General features: G+C 49.7%; 1 protein-coding gene across 3 annotated transcripts in view; it reads left to right on the top strand.

Annotated features, from left to right (window-relative positions):
• Positions 1-1021: 1021 nt before the first annotated feature.
• NRP2 (neuropilin 2) overlaps positions 1022-23858 on the top strand; it is an 88658-nt gene continuing 65821 nt past the window's right edge. For all 3 annotated transcript variants that reach the window (XM_018071766.2, XM_018071765.2, XM_018071767.2), the window contains exons 1-2: positions 1022-1152; positions 12852-13029. In XM_018071766.2, the coding sequence (XP_017927255.1) occupies positions 1080-1152; positions 12852-13029 (251 nt within the window). In that variant the 5' untranslated portion in view covers positions 1022-1079. The remainder of the gene's footprint in view (positions 1153-12851; positions 13030-23858) is intronic.

Here is a 23858-nt window from a genome sequence, read left to right as displayed (position 1 = left end):
CATCTTGCCAGGTACCATTCAGCCTGTTGCGGTCTGTGAATTTAAGAGACGAGTAAACGCAAGATCCCGGCGGTTCCAGCCCGGGTGGAGACTCCTAACCTTCTCAAGTCAAAGGCGAACAAACTTTTTGAGCAGTGTTAGGGTGACTATGTGAACGCTGTTCTCGGTTTGTGTTTTTAGAGAGCATCTTGCAGAAAACGGGTTTGGAGCGTGAAAACCAACTGCGGTGCAGTCCCGGAGCGGGTTTGCATTTGTCCGCGGTAGCAGCCTTTGCACCGCAACGCGGGTGCCAGGAGTGAGGCAGCGTGTGCTTCCCGCTCCCGCTCCCTGCTCTGGCAGGCGGCTCTGGTGGAGGCTCGGCGCTCCTGGGTCTCGGCCGGCAGCGGCGAAAGCCCGCGAGCAGGGACAATCCTTGTCCTGATGCTCCCCCATCCGACAATTTCTGGGTGTCTCCCTTCGCACAGCCGGCTCTTTTGCCGTTATTTCCATCGGGTTTGGTTCCTGCCTGCGCTGCGGGGATGGAAGGGGGCCGGCGGCACCCGCGGACGGCAGCGCAACCGGGACGCGCCCGGCTCCCCGGGCCACTCCGCGCCCCGCGCTGCCCCCGCGCCGGCGCTGCGGGCCCCCCGCGGTGCCCGCGGGCGGGGCGGGGCGGCTGCGCGGCGCGGGGGCGCGCTGCGCGGCGGGCGCGGGGGCGCGCGGGGGGCGGTGCCGGCGCTCGGCGCTGACAGCCATGCCGCCCTGCTGAAAAGGCTGCGAGGCGCCGGCGGGGAGGGAGAGGAGGCGCAGACGGCGCCCCAGCCCGCACCGCCGCCGCCGCGCCCCGGGGGATGCCGAGGCGCCGGCCCGCGGGTCGCCCTAGGGGAGAGGCGCTCCGCCGGCACCGCCGCCCCGCAGCCCCGGCCCGGGGAGCGTCGCCGCCCCTCGCTGAGCCCCCGCCGAGCCCTCGCCAGTGGGGCGCCCACGCGGGGCGCGGCGCGGCGCGCCCGGGGTAGGGAGGCGAAGCCCGGCCCCGCAGCCTCGGTCGTGTGTTGTGGGTTTGGTGGTGGTTTTTTTTTAAATATAATTTGTTCCGAAGGATGGATACGTTTCTTCTCGCGTGGGGATTTCTAGGGCTGTGCTTGCCCGCCGCCGGAGGCACGGCAGAGACAGGTAAGGCGCCCTCCGGGACGAGGGATGTCCCCAGCCGCGGGTGGGCGAGGGAACCCTCCCCGTCCGCCCAACTTTTGGGTGCCCGGGCGCGGTCTCGGGCGCACGCATAGACGCTTTGCGTGGGAATAAATTTAGGGAATACATGAAGGATTGGCCGCACCACGCAGCTTTCGCAGCTTGGGTTTTGGGGGGTATCGTGCGTGCGGCGGGGCGGGGATGCCGCAGCCCCCCGGTAAAGCACGCAGCGGTTGTAGCCGCGCGGCTCCCATCGCCCGGCGTAAGGGGCGAGGGGACGGAGCCGCATTGGAAAGTTGCGTACTGGTTTTGTGGGAGACTGCGGGGAAGGGTGGGAAAGCAGTAGGGACCAGCCGCATCCCGGACACCCGCATCCGGATGTTCGCGTCCGCGTGCCCGGTTGCAACCTCGGGAAACTTTAGGTGAGAAATCAAAATAATCTGGTAGGGAGCAGGCAGCCGGAGCCATGCAGGGCTGCACTGGGAGCGGGCGAAGCTTAGCGGTGGTGGCACCCTTCGGGCAGCCCCCCGGGAACGGCTGCCCGCAGTACGTGCGGGACCTGCACTTACTTTGCAAACGCCGGGCTGTCCCGGGACCGGGCGGTTTCGTGTCAGGTTTGGGGGCGTGAGTGTGTTTTTTCTGGTCTTCGCTGAAGAGCTAGGCTGGGCTGTCAGGAGGCGCTGGGATGAAGCCCCGGTCTTTGCGTTGATTCGGCATGGGGACAGGAGAGGAGCAGGCTGAGGCTGGGCCCTGTGCTCCCCGGGGCACTGGCTTTGTGTCTGGCTAATGGGGGCAGTAGGGTCCCGACCTGGAAAAGGGTCCTCTAGGGTCCCTAGAGGAAAAGGATATGCCGTCCACTGCTCTCTGGGGGCTAGTTCTGCGCTCAGCAGCCCAGGAGCTTCCTGGCAGGACGGTGGTGCCAAGCCAGCAGCTGCTGAGCTGCGGCTTTGCCTTCCCGTTAGTCGGGGCCTCGGGACATGGCTCAGGGCCCTGAGCCGCGGTCTGACCCGAGCAGTGTTAGATGATGGCAGTGAGGTGTGCCTTCTCCTGCCTCTCTGCCTTCTGCTGCCCCGGAGCTCCGTGGCCAGCAGCTCCCCCTTGACAAGGGAAGTGGGAGAGTCTCTGCTGCCTGAGAAAATCCCTCTCTTCTGCAGCAACGAAGCACAGACGTTCCCGACACACATTCGCTTGCCTGTTGGCATCACCTCGTTCCTTATGGTTATAAAGGAAAGAAAAAATCCCATCTTTTGTTCAAGTAGGAAAACAAATAGGCACTCGATGGGATGAAGAGAAAGGACAGTGTCCTAGGAGGCACTTGCTGAGTGGAACAGTCTTTTCAGAGGGCCCTTGTTGCAGTGTTTGGTCTACTGGAGTGGGTTTTGTGCTGTGGCAGATCGGGCTGTAACCTAAAGCTGGCTCCTGAGGGTGCACTGGACAGCCTGGCTGCGATCCCTTTGGCTGCTGAGCGCGAGTGTATCTCTGTCCATGCGTGCACCTCCTTATATCTTGGAGTGAGTCCGGCATCAGGACTTCTAACTAGGAAGGGTTTTATGAGCCAACCATGTCTCTGAGGCCATTCAGTCACTGTAAGAAGTGTTTATTTGAACGCGGGGTTTTCCCGGCTAAGCAGAGCATCACATGGTGTTGGAGCCAGCAAGGAAGTTGTCTCCCTGCGGCTGACACCAGCGGTTGTTTGCCGAGATGTTGTGTGGCTGCAAACCCGGTCAAATGACTTTGTTGCCAGCGCAGCGAGCAAAAGTACGGGGTAATGGGACGCAAACCTCGATCAGGCTACACTCAGCTCCAGTAAATTAGCCAGCCTAGGAAGGAAAACATGCCAGAGGTAGATGGATTTATGTTTCAGTCTGGTGTATCTGAAAGCCTTCCCCCATTATGAAAGTCCCTCTTTAGGTTCCCTAAGGGAGGTTAGTAGAGAGGGGAGACGTTTTTAATAGACAATAATATGATAATCCACATGGAAAAAAACCTCATGCAATATTTCTATAGTAAGAGATAAACAGGGCAGCTGCCAATTTGTATGTAGCCAAGCAAACCCTGAGATAACCATGGAGGAGAGTGGGTGGGAGACCCGGGAAGATAAATCTGAAGGCTGGATGGCTGTGTGTTATTCATTTTCCCGTAAAAAGAAATGAAGTAAGAAAGTAACAGATTTGAGTGACCCAAGTACTGAGCCGTTCAGATGATGTTTATGCAGCTCCGAGCAAAGCTCACTCTGAAGCCTTCCAAATAGTTTACTTAAAAGCTAGTATTTTTAGTCATTACTTAGGAGATGTAGCAAGGTGGGGAGGGGGACCAAAACAAATTGCTGCCAAGCAGGCTCGCGGCCACACATACAAACATGCACACACACACCCACGCAAGCATTGAGTGTAGTGCCTTATGCCCGTGTGCTGTTAACTCAGCTCTTACTGGGAACAAAAGCTTTTTTAGACTAGGAATCAGATAGTTGTCAGGAACATCGCTGAAAACGACTGATACAAGCTCAGTGGGGGGCTCTGACCCAGGTTAGGATGGTGCATTTTGTTTTCCTAATTTTACTGCTGCAGAAAATCGTGGTGTGTGGTATCTGGAGTGACAGGCATGCACACTGGTCCCAGAGGGCTCTACAGAGGTGCTTCTCATCTCCTTGCCGTGCTCCCTCTGCCCCCCCAGCCTCCTTCCCAGTACCTACTCTGTTTGGTGCCTCATGCAAGGCTTAGAAGGTTAAAATGAGAAAGCAACCCGCTTTGCTGGGCCCGAGGAGGCAGCTCTTCCCGTCCCAGCAGCATGCTGCTCCAGGCAGGGGGTGGGTTGGTTTCCTAGCTGAAACCTCCAGTGCCGCCAGGCTCCAGGACATGGTGGCCTTGTACTGCAGATAGCCTGAGAGGAGAAAGCATCCTTCATGGGGTTTAGGAAGCTGTCAGGTTCAGATAAGGCTGGGATCCTATCCTGTGGGACCCCCAGTTGTATTAATAAGGAAAAATTAATTTTTAAGCACTGGGACTGCTGCCAAATTATGTGACCTCTGACAGACCAGCTGTGCTAGGAAAATAAATCGTCTACATCTGAGACCCATGATCCTATCTGAAATCGAAATAGAAAAAAAGTTGTCATTTAGCCATGATGGTTGGGGCAGATTGCAGCAGCCTGAGAGCAAACTGGAAGCTGCTAAACTTGCTCTCCATTGTGTGGTGAAGTCACCACCACTGTGTCCCCATGGGGTCTCGGGAATACAGTTGTCTAATCCGGGAAGTGTGCAGAGCTGATGTGCCTGCACACACCCAAGCTGGGACTGATGGTGTCAGCACAGAGGTGGGGGCAGAAGTGGGGTGTGAACGTTTCCAGCTCTATCCTCACTCTGTAACAGCCCTTTGACACATTTCTAATTATAATACACACACAGACAAAGAGGTAGCTGGGCTATTTTCGAAATCCCTGTCTACACCCTGGTGGAAACCGCAATACTAGCAACAACATAAATCAGGGCTGTTGCTAACAGTGTTGCACGCGGCTTAGCGCTACAGTAGCGTGGTTTTAATCACACTTAGAATCAAAGGGTCAGCCTGCTCCCTGTCTGAGCCAAATCGCAATCTCAGAAGGCCAGATCCTGAGCCGGGTTTGATGCTTGTGCAGTGAAAAGACACAAGAGTAGACACGGAGAGGTTTGTCAGCACGAGATCGGCAGGCACAGGGCCAAACACTTGGAATCACAACTTGGATCTGTAACCCTTTCTATGTGCAAGTGGTGCCCATGAAATGCATTGGGGAGGACAGCTAGGGTAATGCTGGGGGGTGCGGGCTCCAACCACAGCCTTGGTGAGGCAGCCTCTTCCCAAACAGGTCAGGAAAGGGGGTACAAACAGCAAGTTGGCATGCAGAATAGCCTGAAGTATTACTTGCAGGGCTGGATGGCTGTAGGGACTTTTTGTCTGAATGCTTCTTCCTCTTTCTTCATACTTGATGAGTCAAAGAAAAAGGGTTCCAGAGATGAAGTGCTGGGCTCCAGGTCTTTGAAACCTGCCCTCATTTCTCTCTGTGCATTTGAGACAAAGGCAGAACATCTGCCCAGCTGTTCTGGTGGGTCACCCCTAGCTGTGAAGTGCTTGTGTAGGGCTTGAACAGCTGCCTTTCTCTGTGTCTCTCCTAGGCAGATGGTGAAGCCAAAAGGATGCTGTCCTTTTACTCCGCTTACATTTTGTTGAAAGGCTCTTTTGGGCCCTGGTTTTTAAAGGATGTGTGTGAGAAGAGGAGGGAGGAAAACCCTAGTCCCTTGTGCATGTAGACACATACACGCACACAGTCTTCCTGGTTTCTTCTCTCTCTTCATAGGCTTACAGATCTCTACCTTTCCTCTTTCACACAGAGGCCCTCCAGTTGGTGAAACTGCCTTATTGCCTGCCACACACACATGGTTCTGCATCCTTCCCTTCCCTGCACTCTCCCTGACACGCCCAGAGCCCCTCAGCAGCTTTCTCCCTCATGCACACCCCCAAGCTTGTTCCTACTTTCCTCTCTTTCTGTTTTACTGCTGAATATGTGCTCAGCAGGTAACAATGTGTTTAAAACACTTGCCAGAATATGCAATAAGTTCGGTGCTAGTAGTGAGGCTGAGCAGTAGCTGGATTTGAGCAAACTGTCAAAAGGCCGAAGCCACTGCTGCTCAGCAGCATAGGTGAAGGGAGCTGTGATGGGGCTCTCCCCAGGTGGCTCCAAAGGTGCTGCTTCCCCTCCTGTCCCGTCCGTGGGGCTGACTGCAGCCAAGGCACCGCGTTTTGCTCTGAGGCTCCAACAGGGCCCCTGGGAGGAAGGGCCAAGCTAGGGGTGTTGTGGGATTCAGAGAGGCTCTGCCAGCTGCCTTGGGAAGAGACTGGAGTAAACTGCCACTGCCTGGTGGGGAAAAGCAGGATTCAGTTTCAGAGTGGATGAATGTCAGGACCCTGACAGATGACTCAAAGTGAGGAAGCTGTGAGGGTGTGGGGAGAGATGAGAGATGAGATAAGCTTTTTTTTCTTCTTAGAATTTTTGTAATAATAATACTAATTAGTATTTCAGAGGCATTGAACACCTTTCATCAAACCTGAAGCTCTTTAGAGAGGAATCCTAGATGAATCTTTTTTTTCATGTGTGCTACTAGAAATGTCTCTTGTCTCCATGGCCCTCAAACGAGTCTGTTATTGGCAGCATTCACAGGGATGGCTCAGCAAACTGTTTCATCTTCATATTTTTTTTGTAATGTATCCTATAAGGTAGGGTGGCAGGCTGCCATGCAAAAAGCCTTCAAGCTTCCCTGAATCTGCTTCCGTGCCCACAGTATTGGCGAGTTTTCTTCAGCAACTGCCTGACCTGCAGCTTGAAGGTCTCCTAAAGCTGCCACCTATTCCTGGGAGATGGCAGTGTGTTTCCATGAGAGTTCAAACCCTTGGGAACCTAACACTGAGGCAGGAGAGGCAGGAAGGATTTCTCCAAGTTCAAAATGCAGTTATCCTCCTCCCTTGCATATGCACGCACACACTTGCATGCTCTCTGGAATGATTACTGGAGCAGCCAGGAGTTGTAATTCTAGACCCACCAATTACATTCGCAGGCAAGCTGGGAGAATTGTGTGCACATGTATCTATATAAGGCTAACACTATTAAGGTGGTTGCCCTATTGGAATTGCATTTGTCTGTGATATAAGATGACAAATAATAAAGTTAGTGAAGGTGGCACCATGTAAAAACAGGATATAAAATCTCATCAAAGATAAAAGAGAAGGGGTGGACAGGATGGACGCTTAAAGGTCAAGGTTGTCACTGGCTCAAGTGGTACAAAGTGATGTCAGCCCCTGGAAGGCTGTCCAGAACTGCAGGGGTGGAAATCAGCTGAACTCCGGTGATTTCAAAGCGAATTACCTGGATTTGCATGCAGGATTTGGCCCTCTCATTTTCCACGGTGAAGCTTGAGTAGGTCTCTATTTCAGGTTTCCACTTAATTCTTTTGTGGATTAACATGGCAAAAAAAGTGCAGGTATCAGAAGTCTCCAAATCTCCTCCTCTCTCTTCCCTGCTTCAACACTCTCTTCTTTAAAAATAATTTAAAATGTTCCGTTTTGCGAAGGTTCACAGCTAAAATGTTCCATTTGGTGAGCTTTTCGGCATTCCCCTTTCACTGCTGTCCAGCACTATAAAATGAATATATTGCATCCCTTCCCAGTTGCCTTAGGAAGCAGTCAAATGGTTGCATTCTTCAACTGATGGATTGGCGCGTTCCTTTCTTGCTTAAGCCCAGTCAGTGTTTTTATGAGCTTATCTCGTGACAGGCTTGAGACACTTCGAGCTGAACAAAATCCTAGTTCAAATCACAAAAGGAGTCTTTAAGTTCTGCTTTGCCGTGCCTCTACTTTTAAGTGAAATTTTAGTTAAACTGGTAAAAGTACTCAATGAAATGTTCAGGGGACTTTCTCTGGTTGTGTGAAATCCCAAGATGTGGATGTGGGTAGTGTTCTGGAATGAAATGTGCGTGTAAGTGCTTTGTGTTGTTTGGGTGTGTTTGTCCATTAATTTGTTCAGGAAGCCTTTGAAGCTTTATCTTACAATCCAAAGCAAACACGCTTCTGCTAAAATGATGTATGCTACTGGGGATAAAATAACTAATCTCATTAGCTTCCTCTGCACTGTGTCTCTCTCCTTGGCCAATTGCTAAGCGGTATCATTTATATCCAAGGGCTCATACAAAAGTTGAATGCCTCATGGCAAAAGTTGTGCCATGTAGTTTGGGGCGAGAGCCTCTGCCACATTAGCTGTGCCCAGCCAGGGTCAGAGCTCAGCGAATGAGGCAGAATAAACATTAACGGTAATGAATCCTTGGCAGAAGAGGTCTGTTTGTCTCCTCCATACTGGGATTTGGCAAAGTGCTTGGACACACATGGACCTTGAAAAACTCTGCCTCTTGAAGAGCTGTTTTACTCTAACTGGACTGAAACGCAGGGTTTCCTGCACAAGGGCTCAAGCCAAGTTCAGCAGCTCTGAGAGCATTGGGTCATGCATGCCAGGACCCATATTTTGCTTTGCTGTTGGAGGGTTGGCAGGGCAAATCTCCTCTGCCCAGTGCTGAATCCTGGGACATGGAAATCTTGTGCATTGGTTGAATGAGAGTGTGGAGCTGGGCCGGAGGGCCTCGTGTGGGGAAGAGAAGTGACAAGGTTAGCTGGTGCATCTGCCTGCTGTAGAACTCACAGGATCTCTCTCCCTTTCTCCTTTGCTATCCTCGAAGGCTGCTCTTTTCAAGCAGCACAGCAATGCTGCTGCTTGCTGCTAAGGCATCCAGAACACCTTAAGTTTTGTGCACAGCCCTGAATGACATCCCAAAATAAACTGAACTCAGCAGATTAAAACATGTGATAGTTTTGTGCTGGACACTACAAGCTCTGAGAGGCTGTAGTATGTGTGTTTGTTGTGAAACAGACCTCTCTGGTGATGATTATTTTTGTTACAGGCAGAGTTGGCTTTAGTTTCTGTGTGGAAGGTCCAACAATAACAGTGAGCCCTGCTCTCCTGGGGTGAGGAAAATCCAGAGGGGTTTAATCGGCAGGAAATTTAAGTAGGAGAATGCCCTGCTCCCAGCCTAAGGTTTCAGCATGCACCTGATGAGCTGCAGAGCTGAAAAAACCCAAGTGTGGGTGAAGGTTCCTGGGGCCTGGCTGTTATTTTTTGGGTCCTCTGAGTGATGATTGCTTGGAAGAGACTTCATCAGCCTGTGTGTCTTCAGCAGTTTAGGGAAACTTTGGAGTTGCCCACTGTACACTGCAACATTTGCAGGAGTCTACCCCTTGTGAACTTCTCCAGGTCTTCTTTTCCCATCCCTATGGCTTGGTTGTCATCATCTGGTGTAGTTACCCTGTTGAAATGGTCCTGCAAGGAGAGGGCTGCAGGGATGAGTTATGTGGTGATCCTTAACAAAAGAGGGGATCTGCAGATCTTCCATCCTGAATGTAGCCTGCTCCACCACTGCCTGGGAGTGTCAACCTCCATAGCCTCCATTGAGGAGCCCTGCTGCTCTCCTGTGGCCTTGCCATTAGCACAGAACTCCACTGGCCCCTCCACCTTGCGGACTGGCAGGGGCTCCAACAGTTTGCTTTCAGTGCCTACATTTTGCTTACTGAGCAATGGGATGTCCCACGCACCTGGCAGGCTTGGCTTGTACTTCAGAATTTAATTTTAATTTTATTAAGTGAATTCAGGGCTGGCAAAAGCTGCCAGAGCCCATTAGCTATGGAGCACGTCTTGCTTCCAGAGCATACAGTCGGAGTCGTAGCCATGGCACTCACTCTCTACTGTGTACTAAATAGGCTATATTTTATACAGAAAGACAGCAGTTGGCATTACTGTTGAGGCAAACCCTTTGCCCGTCAGTGGGCATAGTGATAGATTTTTTTATTGTTGTTGTTGTTGTTGTTGCAAGTGTTCATCTGCTGGATACCAGTGAGTCAAAAGAGGAAAGGCCTGACAGAACAATTACAGAGATATTAAAGTCATTTTGCCTCTTCAGATAATTCTAAGAAGCCCTGGCTTCCCCGGTATGCTTTTGTGCTGTACTAAAGTAGCCCCTTTCATTTCTCTGGATCTTCCTGTGGATGGATGAATGAGAGGACAAAATCTGTTCCTCTCAGTGATACAGATAAGCTTTCCTGCTGGTGGGAGAGTTTCCCTGCTTCAGAAAGATGGTGACATATTCCTGGTGGTATCTGAACACCTGAGGGATGTGGCTGGTGCTCCTGTTCACTCAATGGTTTCACCTTCTTGTCCCATTTTGCTGGAGAGATCTCAGTTCCAGAGAGCTGGGCTCTAGCCCCTCTCACTCAGGCTGTACTCACTGGCACCAATGCTTTGATTGGGCACCAAGCTGACCTGAAATTAGGATCAAGCCTAGGGTTTTCCTTAGCTTGGTCCTGCTGCACTGTGATGGCCTTGCAGGGTAAGGGAGAAGTTTCAAGGTCAGTGTAAAATTCTGTTTCTGCTCCTGAGTTCATTTGTTAGGGAAGAGCTAGAGCAAGCTGGAGCCTGACACCTCTGTTAACATGGCAGTTCCCCTCCAACTGGTTGAGTTGCAAGGGCTCACAGGGTATTCACGGTATCCAGTGTGAGTAAGGGGCTAGCAGCTTCTGAAGGGGGGGTGATGTTGGTGGTATCAGCCTAGCGGGGGTAGCATGTGTGTGAAAGCTGGAGAGACGGGGAGGGGATGATGAGGTGTGGAAGGATTGACTGTATTTTCATTGTTTCGAGACTTTGCCCTTTCCAAGAAAAATAATCTGCAGCTTGAATATTTTTCTTTGCTGGAGGGGGTGGACATGTGTGCAAACGAGGTGTGAATTTTTATGAGAAGGTGTGAAAGTGCGCACATGAGTGAAGTGTGAATTACACGTCTATTTGTACATTGATGTCAACAAGTCCGTGAATTTCTTCTTTCCATATGAATGTCTCTTTCTCTCTCTCCCTCCAAACCCACATAGACACGTGTGGGCAAATATGCCTTGCTGAGAGAAGCGATTTGTGCAAGAACGTAGGTTTGTAAATGTTTGTGTGTTGAGCAAGCTCTCCTGTGGAACAAAACCAGATGTTTTTTGGTATTCTCAGCTCATCGTGGCAGTGTTGTGATTTTTCCTCTCATATTTTTCAGGATACTTGCAGGATTATTTTAAGAAAAAAGGGAAGGCTGCAGAGCTGCCTTTGGGTGTGTGAGAAGAAAGTTATTTTGAAGAAAGAATGTGTTAGAGGGCATGAAAAACATGGAGAAAACTGAGACAGTGCTTTTTCATGTCAAAGGAAGCCTTGCTGCCCCATGAAGGGCCCTCCTGTTGCCCTTTTTTTCACGCAGGACACGTGCATTTTCTGCAGGCAGCGTACAGGCAGCAGGTTGTTTATTTAAAGTGCTTTTTTTTTTGATGAAGCGTTACCGCTGAGGGGTCCTGCCTCACTCCTGCTGCTCGCCTTGGCTCTGGCAAGAGGCAGTCTGAAGGCAGGCTGGGATGTCCCTACTGAGAGTGGGTGGACTTGTGACAATCTGCCAGGGGACACCCCTGGGGCCTGTCACACCCCATGGCAGAGGAACAGAGCCAGACCCGCAGCATGGGGTTGAGCCCATATGAGTCTGCACCGCTCTGCTTTTCCAGGGTCATTCTGGGGCTTTGCAGTGAGTGCTGCTGTGAAAGGACAGGAACATCCTGGAGGACCAAGGCAGTGGGGAGCACTGTGGAGACCCTTGGCTCACAGAGCTGATGGGATCTGGATTGTGTGGTTACTCTCCTACACCAAGAATGATGCTTCTCTGTGCCTTGACTCCCCTGGGGGTTTGGGAAGTGCCTCAGGCTCCATCTGAGAGCATGCACATGTGTGCCTCGGGAACACCCACTCACACCCTCTGTGCATCCTGAGTCCTCCGGGGCTGTGGGGAAGCTGAGGGGACAGCCTCACAGTGCAGACAACCCACAAGGGTTTGCATCCCATATTATACCCCATTACATATTGTCAGGGAGGGGAAAGACTTTCCACAACGCAGGACCAGGGTCACCCTGTATGCCTGCCAGCCTGCCCTATGGAGGGACTTAGGGTTTTTTGGAGGTTTTGCCCATTTTGGTGGGTTTTGCCTGTTGTGCTGGGTGTGAAGAGGCAATGCTGTCTTCTGTGGGCAGCCCTTGAGCCTGCAGGGCTGCAGTGCTGGGACAGGGTGGTGGCAGGGGAGGGGGGCCAGCAGGACACATGTGATGGGAGCCCCATGAAAAAGGGGCTTTGTTGGGATTTGTTGTGCATTATCAAGTGACCCCATGATGCAGATTTTCCTCTCAGCGAGTAATACAGTAATAAATTTGATTTGCAGTGTTCATGAGATTAAATGTTTTTTTGATTATGAAATCACCCTCTAGAGCCTGTTCTAACCCAAAGCTGAGAGAGCTTCCTCTGCTCACCACGCAGCCATTGCCAGCCATTTGTGGGCTAGTCCCACAAAACCACCACTGCTGATTATCTGTGTCTGCAGTTCCAATGGCTGGATTTGCTTGCCAGGTTTCAGGAGGCCAGTCTGCTGAGATGGGTTGGTTGGGGAGGGAGAGCACAGCAAGTGGAAAGGGGCTGTCATGGGGTTGCAGGCTGGGACCAGGAGGGACAGATGCTGTCCCTAGCTCTGCCACACAACGTGAGTGGGCCTGGGCTCGCCATCATCCCTGATGTGCCTTAGTTTCCTTCCCTGGGAGCAGCAAAGCCTTCTGCCCTCCTGCAGCTGGATCAAATTTGTTGTGTCCAAATTTTGGTGTCTCCTGAGGCAGCTGTGGGAGACTGCCACAGAGCAGCTTGCAAAGGAGGCAAAAGAAGGGATAAAATGAGGCAGCTCCAGATGATCTGATATCAATCTGTCTCTTACTTTATGGCTCAGTAATTGCCTTGGCAAGAGCATTCATTTCTCTTTTCTGGTCTGTGTGAAATGTGGTATGTAAGTGTGGCAGGAGGTGGAGGGGAAAGGCATATGTTTGTTCTGTAGAATAATTGTTCTTGCCCAGAGATTAATATCAAATATTAGAGTACCAAAGGGATGTCAATGGCCTGGAGAATGGTCTTTATCAGATCACCCCTATCAGTGGTCTGGTGGGACCTGCTGTGTGCAGCTGATGCCCAGAACCTGTTTCAATGCGTTATTCTCTTCTGTGTCTCTGCAGCTCAGCCATGTGGGGGTCGCCTGAACTCCAAGGATGCCGGGTACATCACTTCCCCAGGATACCCCAATGACTACCCCTCCCACCAGAACTGTGAGTGGGTCATCTACGCTCCTGAATCCAACCAGAAGATAATTCTCAACTTCAACCCTCACTTTGAAATCGAAAAACATGACTGCAAGTAAGAGCCTTCCTCTTCCTCTCTAGTACATAGCTACCTCCTCTTCCTGCTTTTGCCTAGTAGTATGGGTCTCATGCTTCCTTGCACTTGAAATCAAGCATCATCCTGAGCCCCCATAGCACTGCATTTCCTTGCCTTTCAGGAGCAAGAGCTGCCTCTGCTGAGTGTGAGGTTGTAAGATGCTGCTTCAGACTCATAGGATGATACGCTGGATAATTCTTAATTTACCTGATATAGCTTGAAAGCAAGAGCCAACTGGCTTTCAAGCTGACCTTGACTTTGGTTAAAAGGCTGCTTGTTTTTCTGTGTCGAAGTGGCCTCACTTTCCTTTTAAACCATGCTGGGAGAGCAGAGCAATTTCCTGGTTTGTAAATAGGCAGAGGTATGGCAGAGAGAGCCCTGCAGCTGGAGACTGAGGTTTGGACCATGTGAGGCTGGAGGCTCGGGGGTCTGAGCTGTTTGTGCTGGATCTGACTTCCCAGAGTGCTTTTTCTGTTATGTTTGGCAAACTGGGGGGTTGGATTTGTTTGCTTATTTTCCTTTTTTTTTCCTAAGAAGTGATTCAGAAACTAGATGTCCAGGAAAAACAATTAACAACTACTAAAGAATAATTAATGGCATCAAAGGGCACTGTAAAAGGCAGAGTTAATAACATGGTCTCGGTGGACATATAAACCTGTGTGTTTAATCTGTAATCCACAGACAGCTGCAGGGATGCCTGAGCATGAGGGAGCTTGGGATCTCCTAAAACAGGCCTGACACAGCAGTCTTGCTAGACACACTGTTCCTGTTGGTTAAAAGAGGGTTATATATGGAGAGGGAAACTGTTTGCAAGAAAGGACAGAGGGACAGAGGAAGCATTTATGGGACTGCAGAATCAGTCCTGTGGTGAACAAAGAATTCAGCATGGGTTTGACGATTGATGTACTGAAGGTTATGAAGTGCAGAGCTGGATCCTCAGCTACCAAAAAATCAGCATAGCTCCTCAAACTCTAATTAAGGTGTACTGATTGATGTCATTGGGGATCTTGTCACCCCCTACAGATAGAGCTTGGGCTAATAAGGCTTTGAACACCATGAACTCTTCCTGAAGTCACTGTGTGTGCAAGGCGTTTAGCACTTTGCAGGATCAGGCCTGTGTATAAGGAAGAGATAAGGTAAAGAAAGACTTAATGTGGGCATAGATGAACGCAACAAGGCCTTGCAGTGTATGTGAGAATGATGGTTCCATCAGATTTTATTATTGTTTGCACAGGCTGAACTGCATAGCTTTCTCGTAGCTAATGCAGTTGCCCCAAATTCACAGTAATAAAAGCTTTATAGGCCTATATTTGCAGTCTGCAGAATATGCCATATGTATTGGCCAGGACAATGTTGTGTGCAGGGTGGGGGTTGAGCTGGACAGGAGGGACTCCAGCTTCTGCCTCTTCAGGGTCTCAGCCAAGCAAAGCCAGGTTGGTCAGAGAGATGGAAACCCCCATGGCCGCCTGGTTTTTCCTCTACCTGGGGGAAGCTGTCAGTTTTCGCTCTGAGCATTGTGGACAACTTTTGCCATGTTTTGCTGCCTCTGAGAGAGCAGTGCCTGGTCCTAAGCTGCAGGTGGTGTATGCTGGAGGACTGCCCGAGCACTGGAGATGTTGTCCCTTTGCTGCTTTCTACTTTACTGTGGCAGTCTCCCAAGTGGCTGCTATGTGGTCTCATCCTTTCCCTTTCTGTGTGTATGTACACGAGGAAGCCGTTAGTGAAACAGGATTCATCCACTGTGCACTTGAGCTTTTGCTGGCCACAGCTGTGAGCTGAGAGTCAAGCTGTCTTAGGGTGCCTGCTCCCTCGAGCCAGCACTGCACAGGAGTAGGTGTGAAAGAGCTTCATGGGCAGTGCTTGATAGGAAGCATAACAAAACAATGAAAACAGTGTGTGATAAACACTGCCTGAAGGAAATGGGTAGGAGGGAGATTTTTTTTTCCAAGTAATCTACCAGAAGGAGACAAATATTAACACAGTGGAATGCTTGAGCATTAAGCAGTACTAATAGGTGACCATCTAGTAATAAATCTCATCTAAGTGTCAGAGGGTTTTTTATGAAGAAGCTAAGACCTCATTGCAGCTGCAGGTGGGAATCTTAACAGGAACAGGAGTTCACCATCAAAGACATAGTGTCAGGGCAGGGCTCTCCTTTTGACATCTCATCATTAATATAGAGCACATTCACACAAAGGTGACAGGCTGATGAACTCCATCGTGGCACTTAGACTGTGGGTAGACAAGGTCCTCCTGCTCTCATGTTGCTACCTGCCAGCTGTTGGAGCAACAGTGGGGCCAGTCAGTGCTTCCAGCTGCCAGAGGTAAACACCATAACCCTTCCTCTGTTGCTGCTTTTTTCAGCATTTCATTTTACCTTATTAGGGTAAAGTTTCTCCCTCATGAAGCATAACATTTACATTCCTAAAATCCATTCAAAAGCCTACAAAAATACCCGCAAAAGTCTTTTTAGTTTTACTGTGTCCCTTCTGGCTTTCCCTGTATCTGCTTTAGATTTCCCTCTGGGATGGGAGGCATTTCCTCCTGTGTTTTGTGCAGTGCCAGGCACCCTGGGGACGTCTGTGGAAACGTCAGTGATTTCCCTTCAGCCAGCAGCTGGCCGGAAGGGACTGCGTACCTGGTGCTGCCCAGATGCCAGAGCAGGAGCTGACTGCAGAGAGCAGCTTCAGCAGCCTAGAGGGTGGAAGCATCAGCCTGGGATGGATGCCCAAGGTGGCAGGCAGGGGTGGCTGCTCTGTGCTGCTTGTTGCTGTTGTTCTCTGGAGGCACATCTGGGCTTTTATTTTTAAGCTGTGTCCAGCTGCTTTAAGAAGTAACTGCACTCCACCACCACCATCATGAAAGAAGTAATTTGGTGTCATTGAAGCCCCAGAACATCTCTCTCTCTCTCTCTCTCTCTCTCTCTCTCTCTCTCTCTGCACTTTGTGCTCCAAGGAAGCATCTTGCTTTGGGATTTTCTCACTAGGTTAAGAAAATTGGCCTCCTCCTGCTGTTGTTACTGTTTCGCGCCAGCAGGGATCCCTGTTGCAGGGAGGGTGGGCATGCTGTGACAGGGAATATGGGATCCAGACCATTGTTTGTGCTGTCCTGCAGCTGTGGGGCTACAGCAGTAATGACAGAGCCAAAAGGGAAGTTTGATGCTTCGATAAAAGATCTGCCGAACTATTCGGAAATAATCGTACTAGTCCGCTGCTTGCTGTTTCTTCCTCTCTGTGCTGCACAAGTGCAGCTGTTGCTTGGATAGTGCAGCCCTGTGTCATCAATATGTGTTCCCTGAACAGGGAAGTGTCATGCAGTGGAAAAGAGCACGCTGCTGCTGTGGTGAAATGTTTCCATTTCCTGTGTGGCATGGTGGTAGCTGGGCAGCCTTGTGCATGCCAGGGTTTATTTGTGATCCCAGGAGTGACCTGAACCATTTGCAATACATGTGCAACAGGAGCAGCTGTCCCCCAGGTTGTGCAGCTATGTAGCTGAACTGTCCACTCTTTCTTAATTGCCATTTTGCTGTTCTGTCTGCGCTGCTTGCTTGGAAAATCTAAGTCAGAAACCTCAGCTATGAGTGAATCATTGCATTTATGACCAACCACCTTTTCCATTTGTGCCACCCTCCTGCTGCTGGTCTCTTCTTTGGACCACTAAAACCTCCGCCCTGAGAGGGAATCTACTGACTACTGACTGTGCCACCCCCAGCCACACTCAGCTGACTCTGCCAGAGGATTAGGCTGGGCCCTGCTGCTGACTGTTGAGTGCTGGGATGTTGGTGTACACACACAGCAGAGCCACACTTCCTCCAAGCTGCAGTGGACACACTTGTGCTTCCTCTGCAAGCAGAAGACCTTTCAGCTGAGTCATAACATCTGCTCCAGAGGCACGCTGTTGTTTTAAAAAAAGCCTGGCTGATAATCAGACCATGCCAGCAGGTTTTTCTGTAGCCATTTGCAACACATGCTGCAGCTGGGTTGCAGTTGGTGGGATCCCTGCCTGGGAAGGATTTGGGGGATCGCTGCCGTGGCTCGCAGCCCCCTCTGGTGGCACATGCAAAATGCTGGCGAAGGTTTCTGGAGACGGGGGCCAGTGACTCTCAAAACAGGCAGAACATGGCAAATTGGAAACAGTCTAGAGCTGCAGTCAGGCTCTTCCTCTGGACTTTGGCTCCCAGTGTCAAGCCCTGAGGGTTTCCAGAAACAGGAACTGAGGCCACTGTAGTGAGGAAATTTTATGCAGTTGTCACTGTGACCTAATAAGTGCCACGGTAGTGCCAAGAGAGTTGAACTAAGTTCAGCATGTTGGTGGTGTGTGCTGGATACAGGGCAGGCATGCCAGGAGATACCCCTGCCCCCAACTTGAAGGGCAGAGGGAACCAAGGTTTGGCAGGGGGAGACAGCACACTTCTAGCGCCCATCTCACAGAGCACTGCCTGCCAGGGGACACTGGCAGCAACACGCTGATGTTCCCATGCCATGGTACCAAGGGCGAGATGTGGCTCTGCCAGCCAGCGAAGGCCTCTTAGGGCAGCATGGCCATCTCCTGAGCTTCCAGGAAGCTGGGCACTGAAACAAAACAGCTCTGCAACCTTCCTAGAAAGCAGCAGAGATACTGGCTCAAATTCCTTACTCAGGTGGTGGGGAGAGCTGCATCCAGACCCAGTGCCCACAGACAGGCAGGCAGCTGGCGGCTGCAGCATTCAACCTGCCTCTCTTGCCATCTCCTTCAGACAAGAGCATAATATTGCAAGAAGCCATCCTTCCATCAGTGAAGGTTAAGAGTAGACAAGGCAGCAATTATGGACAGCTAATTAGTAAATGCTTTGAAAAGTATGCATAATTAGCTTATTAGTAAACATTTTAGAAACAATGCAGTTCATCTTGAGATTGGGAAAATGATTGAAAAGGAGAAATACATTTGGAGCACTACAGAATGCCAGGGATTGGGGGTGTTCTTCACTAGGATGCAAGGGGAAGTGACCACATCTCCTGCAGCACTGAGGGAGTTGTTTAACTTTGCAGAGAGGGGAAGTCACAGATGAGATGCTAAGGAAGGCATTTGCTTGCTCATACATTTGTGGTATGGGTAGCCAGAAGCAACATTTCTAATGTACAGGAAATAATTTAGTCTGGGTAACATGACACTGCAGCTCAACTTGTCTTCAAATGAGCTTCTACTGTTCTTTAGCTCCATCCTGCATCCGTTGTATGGTTCACAATTCCCGTCAAGCCCAGGTCATTTTCCAAAATGGAACATCAATGAATGGGTTAGCTGTGACAGCATTAGCCCAGCCACATGAGTTAACAGCTCAAAGCTGTTCACTTCTCTCTTCCATGCTGCCCATCTCTGCTTGCTCTGTGGCTGTGCTTCTCTGTGCCCCGGAGCCTCCCTGCAGGGACAGACCAATTCCAGGCTCTGCAGAAGGTGGTGGCCCCAAATGCACTCTCGTGGGGTCTCCTGTGTCTCGCCAGTTCACTAACATCCGGTGCGTAGGAGTCAGATCTCATTTTGCACCTTGTTTCCCGTTGGCATGATGACAAATTGAGGGCCAGCTGGTGACACTGGGAACAATAGCACTAGAGATAGAGACCTCTCCCCCTGCTTCCTGCTGTCGGGGGAGGAGCTGGTGGCAGTGGTGTCCTCACTTCTTAGCCTCTCTGTACAGCTAGGGAGGGAACAGGACCCCACAGCACCTGGAGAGGGAACAAGCACAGGGCTGGTTGTGGTGACTCCTCACTAAATGGGTTTAGAATCCAGCTGAAAGTCTCAGAAATGTGTGCCTTTTTTGAGTGAACACTGTAAGCCACGTTCCAGCTCTAAGCCCCTTGCATCTTTGCTGACCCCCCGTAGCACAGATGCAATAGGATAGCAGTAGTGCACTCCCACTGAAATGGCCTGTTAACTGCAGTGTTGAGGTGCTCATGCTTTCAACAGAGCCTGAGGCCCATGACTATCTTTGCAACAGTGCTCCAGCCCACTGTGTGACACCAGGTGATACCATTCACAGAAGCTCATCCCAGACTGATGGGTCTCAGGTGCCTAAATAAATGTCTGTGGGGGTATGAGTCTTGTTCACTTTTTTTTGTGTTGCACAGTGGGGTTAGCAGTGCTCTTCCATGTCATGGATTTGCTGTCTGGATGCAGGAGTTAGAAGATTTAGTGAATGTAAGGAGAGTGCCAGAATGATATTTAATTTAAAAAAAAAAAATCCCTTTTTTTTTAAGGACCAGATGCAAAGCTTAGTAAGACCGGTGTGAGGTTTTACATTGATTTATGTAAAACCTGTTTGCCTTAGCTAAATGGATATCATCCCTATTGTCAGGCTGTAACAGGGGAGTGGCAGACTCACCAGCAAATACCAGGTCTGGGAGTTGTGAGATTTGGGTTCTTCCCCTTCTCTGCTATTGATTTACTGTTCTTGCACTGGTGAATCGCTTTAAATTCCCTGCTTTATAAAGAAGACCTGGGCATCTGCAGGCATAAACCCCAGTCTAGGTAGCAACAGTGCAATGCACACTCGCTTCCAAAGGCTACTGCAGCATCACACAGGAGCAGGTCAGAGTGCTGCAGATAGCAACTGGTTTGTTCCCAGCCTTTTCTGGCTAGGTGTGAATTCTGCACTTAAATAAAAAGAACAGACTGCGAAGAGCTGACTGAAAAACAGAAGAAATTTGTTTGCTTTTGGCCAGAGCTCAGCATAGAGCATATTTGAAGGAATTGGGTGAGGTTAGTTTTTAGTCTGAGGCTAGTTCTCTGTTTTCTTTCAATCAAGCAGCTGCACACCACCATTGAATGGCAATGTAATAATATGTTGCAAAGCACAGTCTAGTGATCCTGGAATTCCTTATAAGTTAATAGTAGTCATGGTCCACTAATGACAGCTAGGATGTTTTAGGCAACTGTCTTTGATATATCAGTTCAAACATACCATAGAAAGCTTTCCTTATGCTGGCTTAGTGAGTAGATCAGTAGATCATTAGAAAGAGTGAAAAACCTACAGGGGTTTTGTTGGTTTTTTTTTCCCCCTTGCCTCTGAATCCCAAGGAATTCTTGGGATCTACATACAGCGTTGCCGAGCAATTACAGCAGTTGTATAGTGTTGTTTTAAAGTAACACTGGGTCGGGTGCGGAGATGTTATTGTTTAATGAATTCTGGAAGCAGAGCCTGAAGTAGTGGGGTCTGAGAGCAGAAATCCTATGCTGAAGTCTCCGTCCTGTTACAAATGGCACAGAAACTGACAGGTTGGCTGCTCCATGTTTGTTCTGTGACTGCCCCAAATGTCACTTCTTGAAGCGGTACAGAAGATACTGTGGTCAGTGTGAGGAAGGGTAGACCCTTTTTTTGAGGTGGAATTCCCCTTTCCTGAGACAGGCAGCACTCGCTCACTGGTGGTGGGAGAGCCCCTGTGCTCAGCCTCATGCCTGCCGAGGCTGTGCTGCGTGCAGGGTGTTTGCATGGGAAGTGCTCATTGCATTAGAAACCTCCAGGGAACCCTCAGAGCTGGGGTTGTTGATGGATGTTCAACAAGGAGTAGGGCCCTCCCCCCTCCACCAGCAGCACGAGAGTTTGAGGCATGTGCTCAGCTTCCTTCCTCCTTTGTAAATGTTGGTGTGAGGTTTCATTTACATTGTTATTTTGCAGTGAAAAGGGAAGGTGTAATGACTGTCTCTTTGGTAATACTGATATTTGGCTGATAATCATGGGCAGGAACAAGGTCTGGGATCTCCATCAGCAGAGAGGACTGACTCACCATTGATCTATGTTCACTGCATCTTGTTGAAGTTTTTTGACCCATTTGATTTCTTAGGTTTTCTTTTGTGAAAACCCTCTGATTTTTCTGCTGTTCAGGAGCAAAACATCTCTCTGTGTCTTTAAATATGGCAGATGGGGATTTCTTCAGATGTCCAACAACTCAATTGAAGGAGACCTCAGGAGACCTCTCCCCTTCCCTGTCCCCCTTCTCAGCCTGTCTTTTCATCTGCAATCTGGAGATGTAAGGGCTATAGTAATAGAGTGTCAGAGGAAGTAATTGATTCATCACAAGCCGAGAGAGGAGTCTGTTGCCTTCGGTGTCAATGGAGCTGAACCACAGCCTGGAAGGGTGAGGGAGGCTTGTAAACACTCCATGGCTGAGCTGGCAGGACAAAGCAGACACACTGCCACGGCTGAACGGGAGGGTGACACAAAGGGTTGCTTGAAAGAAAATCTTTCTGAACAAAGCAGTGGCAGGGCTCTTGTTTGTGGGAGAAACAGGGATGGGATGGTCCCATCCTCGTGTTCTCAGAGCACATTAAGGAGAAAAGCTACCAACCAGCTTCATGCAGCATCCCACTCTCTTGTCTCTGTCTCCCTCTTCCATCTTGGTGTGGCTGCCTCTCTGACCTGCTGTCCCAGGCAGGGCTGAGCTCACCTCAGGGGTACCAACCAGCCCCTGCCAGTGGCTATTTACTCCCACATGCCCAAATAGGTATTGCTGCCTCTGAGAACCGTGTGGGAGGTCACTGCTGCTGCAAAAGCACAGCAGGGTGTGGCATGTGCATGGCAGAGCGCTCGCCCTTGTCCAGGCATTGATTTTGCTCAGAGCCTTGGCGCTGCTCGGTTTAGGTGGCCACTGAGATGCAAGTGCTCATATTTTGAGGGGAGAAAGGGTTAGGAGGTGCTGTGCTAGCTATATAGTATTCAAGGAGGAATCAGCAGATTTGGTGTGCTGTTTGCCTCAGAAACTGCTCTTACTGCAAGCTGGCATGGTCAGCTTGTGGAAGTGCTCAAATAGTGGAGACTGAAGGCCAGTCTTGGTGGCAAAGCTTTACTTGCTTGTGCGTCAGCTAAGGCAGGAGCTGGGCTGTGACAGGCTGTGTCTGAGAAAATGTGGGGTCAGAAAGCCACCCCGTGGTCGGCCAGTCCCAGGGTGACCATCACTCATTAACGAGGGATGTAGACAGCCAGGAGAGTGAGGGAGGGCTGGTCAGGTCTCTGTTCTTACAACCTCCTTTATACAACCGGTGCTTAACGAGGTGTTTATTTCAGTTTTGTGCTGAAAAAAAAGCCAGTGCAAATGAATGCTAGTGGAAAGCCCAGCTACAAAGCTCCCATCTGATCCCAGTTTTTACCATCTCTTTAGTTCTTCGATGCATGTTGTGTCTAAGCCCTTGACTGACACTACACCATCGAGGTGTGATGGGATATCACTTGCTCCTCTGGGAACAGGGTTGCACAGCAGACCATGTGAGAGTTCCCTAATACTCATCAGCACCCCAAACCTTCAGCCACCAGGGCCAGCCTGCCCAAGCTCATCTCCATCCGTTACCTGGGCTGTTGGGCACTGGATTCCATCAGGAGAGGGAAACCTGTTCTCCCCACTGCAAAGTGAGCAAAGTAAGCATTTGCCCCTGCCCTCTGCCTGCTCTGCTGCTTTTCAGCAGTAAATTCTCCTTTTATGGTTGTTATTGTTTATTTTATACATTTTTTAATTTCTCTTAGTGATCAAGTGCCTGTGAGTAGTGACAGTAAAATGACATAGAAACTAAAGTCTAATTTTTTCCACAGATGGATTGTAGCAGAAGGAGAAAAGTGCAAATGCATTTTCTCAAGTGTCCTGCATTTTGGGGTATGAAAGGGTTGTGAGTTGCTTCAGTTCCCTTAGAGCAGCAACAGAAGGCAGAATGCCATGGAAAGGGGGCTTATTCTTACCATGCTTTATATGTTTTATTCCTGATTTCACCATGATTTCCCCCCCCCAAAGAATACCAAAGACATATTGCAACAAAAGGCCCCTGTAGCTAAAGATAGATGTGTGAGGAATTTATAGAGATGGTTTTGGAGACAGAAATAAAATTAAACAGCCATGTGTAACTCCTGAACAACAGCCTGCAGAAAACCCCCGAAGTGCACATTAGCACATCTCTTTTTTCTTATATAACGAAAGGTTTTCCAGACATGCCCCAGATGAGAGCACTTCTCTACTCCAACGCGCCTTTCCGCAGCAATCTGGCAACACCACTTGAAGAAGGCAGGCTGGGCATGAACGGCAAAGAGCGGGGGAGCCTTTGCTCTCCTGTCTCAGGGGAGGGCAGCAGCATGCTAGGAGCTGAAATTCCCTCCTGAATCAGAACTTGCCACAGGAGCAGTTTACAGCTATGTTTTATTCCTCCCTTTGCAAGATATATTTTGGCTACTTTTTTCCCCCTGTGCTTAAGTTAGCAGTAACTGCGGAAGGACTTGCCATCAGCGGTGCTTGTAAGGGGGTGAAAACAACGACCCAAAGATTATAAATAGAGACTATTTGTAGTTTTCATTTTTTGTCTTCAAGGCATTTTTGAAGAAGTTTTCCAATCTGATAACATTATTTTCTCTCCTTCTCTCTAGTTTTCTTCTCATTTTTCCTTTTTTTTTTTTTTTCTTTTCTCTTTGACTGGATAACTGGATTTTTTTCATTTCTCAGAAATTCTGGTCAGATTTTTTTAAGAGAGAAGACAGTAATCCAAAGCACAGTATAATGATTACAACCCCCCACAATACTGTGATTACACAAGACATAATTGGATGCAACAAATTCAAAACAAACTTCTGAGAAATCCTAAGCAATTAAGCCTGTGCCATCACCCCACGTCCCCCTCCCAGCTTGGCTCTCCCCCTGCTGCCATTGGATTTTTGTCAGTTTAGTCACTGAAATCCAGTGAAATCCCCTAAGATTCAGAGAATTATAGCTGATTTCTCTCTTGTTGTTGCCAGAGACAGTTATTTCCATCAGGACAAAACAAGGGCAAGCTCTGTGACCATCTTTTGCCTCAGTATGGGCAAA

This window comes from Manacus vitellinus, unplaced genomic scaffold, assembly GCF_001715985.3.
Source record: "Manacus vitellinus isolate BGI_N305 unplaced genomic scaffold, ASM171598v3 scaffold_20_pilon, whole genome shotgun sequence".
Classification (NCBI taxonomy): Eukaryota; Metazoa; Chordata; class Aves; order Passeriformes; family Pipridae; genus Manacus; species Manacus vitellinus.
Note: the sequence above shows the minus strand (reverse complement) of the source record. Positions and strands in the feature narration are given on the sequence as shown.